The sequence below is a fragment of the Zea mays genome, chromosome 7 (assembly GCF_902167145.1).
Source record: "Zea mays cultivar B73 chromosome 7, Zm-B73-REFERENCE-NAM-5.0, whole genome shotgun sequence".
NCBI lineage: Eukaryota > Viridiplantae > Streptophyta > Magnoliopsida > Poales > Poaceae > Zea > Zea mays.
The window spans coordinates 7,811,611-7,817,610 of NC_050102.1; the positions used below are offsets into that span (position 1 = coordinate 7,811,611).

At 48.2% G+C, this 6,000-nt stretch overlaps 1 protein-coding gene across 1 annotated transcript; it reads left to right on the forward strand.

The window, feature by feature from the left end:
- The first annotated feature begins 4,861 nt into the window (after nt 1-4,861).
- On the forward strand, nt 4,862-5,660 carry LOC103633697 (basic blue protein). Its single transcript, XM_008655404.2, has 2 exons — nt 4,862-5,183; nt 5,275-5,660. Exons 1-2 carry the CDS (start codon nt 5,012-5,014, stop codon nt 5,658-5,660), a joined length of 558 nt encoding a protein of 185 aa, XP_008653626.1. The 5' UTR covers nt 4,862-5,011.
- Nucleotides 5,661-6,000: the final 340 nt, after the last annotated feature.

Consider the following 6,000-nt stretch of genomic DNA (forward strand, 5'->3'; position numbering starts at 1 on the left):
ACATGATGAGTTGGATCCGTGTGAAGTGCCTGGTAATGACGAGAGAGTTGTCGGAATTTTAGATCTTAAAGTTGATGGTAAAGTGGATAATGTGGATGCTAATCAAGATTTTGAAGAATTTGATTGTGAAGAGATGTTGCGCCATATGGAACCAGAAATGTTAAGTTCTGTGGGATCGCAGAAAGGGCTATCTAAAATGGAGGGACTGGAAAGTGCCTCAAAAGAACCTTTATATGATGAATCAAAGGGTTGTGACAAAGAGTTTACTACACTGCGTACAGTTCTAGAACTTCTGAAGTTGAAGGCTAGCGCCGGATGGTCTGATACTAGCTTCACAGATCTTTTGAATTTTCTGTCTCAATTACTACCAAAACCCAACAAACTACCAACAAGCACTTATAAAGCGAAGAAGCTTATATCTCCCATAGCTCTGGGTGTGCAAAAAATTCATGCATGTCCGAACCATTGTATTCTGTATCGTGTTCCTCCCAATTGCGGTAAGAGCCCTCGAAACAGAGCATGTCAAAGTTGTCATCACACGCTTGTGTTACTTTTTCAATGCGGTTTCACAAAAAGTAATAGCTTTAGAAGACTTGGACTATCTAAAGGCATACATCATCGAGACTATGTGCAAGCTTGAAATGTGTTTTCCTCCATCATTTTTTGATATGCAAGTACACCTAATCATACATCTCGTGGATCAGATAAAAATATTAGGGCCACTATATTTACATCATATGTTTCAGTTGGAGCGATACCTGGGAGTATTAAAAGGTTATGTGCGAAATCGCGCTCACCCAGAGGGTTCAATCATGGAGGGATACACTACAGAAGAAGTGATTGAGAGTTGTATAGATTACATCAGTGACGGAACAATGATAGGTGTGCCTGTACCTAAACATGAGGGTAAACTATGTGGGAGAGGGAGAATGGGCAAGAAAACTTTTCGCGTTGAGGATTACAAGCTAGTACATTGTGCTCATGGTAGTGTACTACAACATCTCACGATAGCTGAGCCTTACATAGAGGAACACCTGAATGAGCTTCGTAAAGAAAATCAGAACCACACAGAGGACTGGATCATGAGGGAGCACAAACATCGTTTCAGCGAATGGTTAATGGACAAAAACATCCCATTCAGAGACTCTTCGGATGAGAAAACAATGAAGAATTTGGCTTCTGGGCCATCGTGTTTTGTGACATCATGACAAGCATATGACATCAATGGGTACACATTCTACACTAAATCAAAAGACATGAAAAGTGTTGCACAAAATAGCGGTGTTCGTATCGATGCTTTTGACCTACATGGACAGAAGACCACATATTTTGGATTCATAGAGGAAATATGGGAACTTGATTATGGCCCAAGCATGAAAATACCCTTATTTAAGTGCCAGTGGGTACAACATCCCGTGGGGGTGATAGTGGATAACTACGGACTCACACTGGTAGACTTAAAGAAAGTAGGATATAAAGATGACCCGTGGGTTCTCGCCGAATGTGTTGCACAAGTGTTCTATGTACTCGATCCAGCAGATGAGAAGATGCATGTAGTTATTTCTGGAAAGCAAAAAATTGTTGGAGTTGAGAATGTGGGAGACCAAGATGAGGAATACAATAAGTATGAAGAGATGTTCGTCTTTAACGGTCCAGAGAGAATCAAGCGTGTGGAAAAGAAAATTGATAAGAACTTAAAGCCATACATGCGGAAAAATGATAGTTCATGAAAAATTGTATGAATCAAATTGTATTTGTTATCATGTATGATCGACTATGAATTGTGGTTGCCAATTAATTTAAAATCTCTCTAATTATCTATGTGTGCTATTATAATTCATTTAAATTGTATTTGCATATTATTGTTAAAAATTAAATATTAATTCATTTAAATTGTATTTGCATATTTCTGTTAAAAATTAAAATTATTTTCATATTTAAATTGTATTTTTCATATTTTTACAATCACAGGCGGTTTTGTCTTAGGGTCCGCTTGTGAAAATGATAGAGCACCACAGGCGGTCCTAAAAAAAACCGCTTGTGATACTATTACATCACAGGCGTACTGAACCGCCTGGGACATCACAGGCGGTTTTCTAACCGAACCGCCTGTGATGTAAAAATCCTACCGCTTGTATAGAGCCAAATTGTACTAGTGCCCATTCTCATTTCTCACATTGACTTTTTATGCTTCTCACCCTTCTTGCAGATTGAAATTGGTTAGTTCCTTAGCATAACTAAGTCTGGTCTATCGTCTGAATTCACTTTGATTATTTTATTTTTAAACGTAATGGCAGGAGCTCTGCCTCTCAATTAAAAAGAAAGGAATTGATCCAGTTTTAAGGTAAACCGGACCCAAAACCTACACAGGGCATATAAACAACCCAGACAACAGCAACCCCCCACACAATACACATCCTGAGTCATCGTTGCCGAGCTCAACATAAGTGACGAGCAGCTCCGACTCTCCAAGATAGGCAGCACAAGGCTAAATGAAAAACGACGACAACTACAAACATCGACCCAAGAGGAGGAAGAATGCGGCGCGCCGTCGTTGCCAAGCACGAGACACCCCGCTCGAGACAGCTCCGATTCTTCACCAGCGAGACTTCCAAAACTTTGAACCTCTGTCCTGCTCCCGCCAGCAGTAGCGACGCCTTCAGGAAGAGAGTGACGTCGAGGACGCCACCGTCGCCGGTCCAAAATGGACGGGGCTTTCGCCCATGTAAGACAGTGCTGGGAAGCACGACACCCTCAACAGGGGAAGCGACGCCTAGGGGCGCCGCTGTCGCCAAGGCTTTCACCCAAGAAAACCCTAGCACAATGCCAAGCGAGGCCCCAGAACAAAAGCAAGCTACCTCCGCCGCTCTGACGCACAAACCCCGTAGTCGCCGCTGGGGCCACTGCTGCCCACTTGTTGTTGCCACACACCACCACCGGGGAGCCAGATCTGACGACCGTAGCTCCAAACAAGGCCTCGCCGAACCCACGAGGAGGCCATGGTGGCGGAGTCGCCGCCTGTGTCGCCCGCGGAGAGAGCGACACGTAAGGACGTGAGGGGAGAGGTGGCAAAGAAGAGAGCGCCACCCCACAACACCTGCACAAGCCCCAACCAACTGCCGCCACCGCAACCGCCACCGCAACCGCCACCGCAACCGCACCAACTGCCAGCTGTTGAGGCAGATCCGGTCGACAGGGTCTAGATCTGGCCCCCGAGCACCGGAGTCGACCGCCTGGGCCACGGGCCAGCGACCCCAGCCGCCGTCCCCTGCACCTGCGCGGGCACCAGCTGGCGCCGCCACAGCCGCAGTAGCCATCCAAACAACTCTACGCAGCCGCGCGAGGGATGGCTTGCCGGCCTGCTGCGGAGCGCGCCACCAACGCGAAGAAGAGAGCCTCGCCGCCACCCTCTCTGCCGGCCGGACGGCCATGCCGGCGTCCAGCTCCGGCGGCGGCGTGGCAGAAGAGAGGAAGAGAGGGAAAGCGGCGGCGGGCTTGGGAGCCGTCGTGTCGCCCCGCGCGGGAGCGACGCGAGCGTGGGAGCGACTCTCAATTCACTTTGATTATCGTTAGGCTATAAAAATAGAATAGTGGGCTATGTAAATTGATGGTGTTGTAGTTAGGGCTCGAAAAATAGCTCGTGTGCTGGCTCAGACTTGGTACAAATTATAGTAGCTCGCAAGCTCAGATCGACAGAGCCGAACCCATTTTCTAAACTTATTGTATGGCCGAGGCGAGCCAACTTGATGTGACTCGTGAGCAGATCTCACACTAGCCCAATACAGACAAAAAGGACAAAAGCTCAATAAGCAATCTAAACTATGAATCCTAGGTTTATTTGTGAAGTTTTTTGGTCTAAATTGACCCAACATGATCTAAGATTTTCCTAAAATAAAATCAGGATGCAAAGCCATTTGGCTTGCGAGAGTCGAGTCTCTACCTTGAGCTTGTAGGAAGGCCGAGCAGCTCGGCTCACTCATATACTGGCAACGGAGGTATGACCTTATCGAGACGCCGACAAGCCGACTACACTTTTGAGCTGCAGCAAAACGAACAAATAAAATGGTCTTTCCACTTAGCGTGCAGAGAAAACTACACATCGATGTGTTGGAGCTGTTCATTTTTTATGGATATAAATTTAAAAATAAACTTTGTTATACATATATTTTTTAATATTTCTTGTTTCTCTAACTCATCAGCAGTGCTGCTGAAATTATACAAGAATATACAATTGGTTTACTTTCTTTATATATATAAGCTGGAGCCATTCAAATAAAACATCAACGATCGGAACTTAAGTTTTGATTGTTGTTTCTTAAACTCTAGTTGGAATTTCTTAACTATCGAGCTGCGAGCTTTTGGTCTAGTCCTAAACTACGTTAACCGTTGTAGAAAGAATTGTCACAGTTATTTATTTGTATTGAATTGTGGATAAAGAATAATAACTTAACCTCCAAGAAGCCGGCCACTGTAACAACCGTGTTAACTGTTTTATATGAAGTAGTAATATAGAAACAAATTGGCAGGAAAGCGTCAGCAACCCAACTGCACTGCAAACCTGCAGCTGGGGGCGCGAGACGAATCTTCAGGGGCCGGCCGGAAGAAACAGCTAGCAATATAATGCGGCATAATGCATTGTTGCCGCCTTCCACGATGCCTCCCTCCCTGCAAGTGCAGGCTGGAGTGATAGATGATCCCGATGCACACTTCACCTCGCTTTTATCAGCTGCATGGAGCAACAGTCCATTTGTGTGGCGATACCGATGCTAGCTCTTTGCTGTTGCTGTGCAGACGAAGCTGACTTCACATCGTCGCAACGGTGTGTTCGATCTCTAGTAGTCAAGCCTAACTATAGCTAGCGCTTTGATCTGCCGCGCGCCGTGCCTCTCTGCTATGGCTGTATAAATAGACAAGAGTGTCACTCCTGCTTGCCAAAGCTACAGCCGCCGCCACAGCAGCAGCAAGAGTCACTCCTGGGACGACGACGACGAAGCGCAGCGCGCGGCAACTAATGGCGTCCGCCAACTCCAAGCAAGTGCTGCTTCTCCTGGCCGCCGTCGCGTGCCTCGCGTCGCTGGCCTCCGCCACGCAGTGGACGGTCGGAGACGTAGGCGGCTGGAGGGCCAAGTTCAACGAGACCGGCTGGACCGACGGCAAGACGTTCACGGTCGGCGACACCCTGCGTACGTACGCTCGTCACGCGAGAGACGGCAACACACCATGAGATGAAGAATTATTTGACGACTCTAACATCTCTCTATCTCTCTCTCGCAGTGTTCGTGTACCCCAAGGAGAACCACACGGTGGTGAAGGTCGGCAAGGACGCCTTCGCGGCGTGCGACCTGAGCGCCAACCTGCAACTGGGGAACTGGACCAGCGGCAGCGACGTCGTGCCGCTGGACCAGCCCGGCATGGTGTGGTTCATCTGCAACAAGCCCAACCACTGCCTCAACGGCATGAATCTCGCCATCAACGTGGTCGATGCCGCCACCCCAGGTGCCCCGATGGCCCCGATGACCCCAGGTGCCCCGATGGCCCCGATGACCCCGGCCCCGTCCCCAGCAGCATCGTCGCCGCCGTCTGCAGCCGTGAGGTGCCCGGTCGGCGGCGCGGTGGCCGCCGCGGCAGCCGTCGTGGTCGCGGCCGCGCTCGCGTTCTAGCTCTCTCCCCCTGCCTGCCTGCTGTGACCGCCGTGCACGCACATGCACGCGTTACAGCATTGGCATGGCTTCGTTTCCAGTGTGTGTGGTGGAGCATTGCTGCTGTTCGTGCTTGGACTTGGTAGCATCAGCATGAGTTGAGAGCTACATACGGGGGCTGCCTATACCCATGTGTTTTTGTTTCTTTCGAATATGTGTCTAAGGCGATCTGATTTTGCCAGTCTGCTATATCCGGAATTAATAAACTCTAATAAATTAAGTGTAACTATTTGTCGTTACCTCAAGATTGGACCACCCACTACTATTGTATCAGGGGCTATTATAAAGAAACCAGGGACCT

Excerpts from the sequence above, each read along its gene's own strand:
- LOC103633697 (XM_008655404.2), top strand. The coding sequence starts at position 5,012 with ATGGCGTCCGCCAACTCCAAGCAAGTGCTGCTTCTCCTGGCCGCCGTC. Across the intron at positions 5,184-5,274 it reads CACGGTCGGCGACACCCTGC|TGTTCGTGTACCCCAAGGAG; the intron begins GTACGTACGCTC and ends TCTCTCTCGCAG.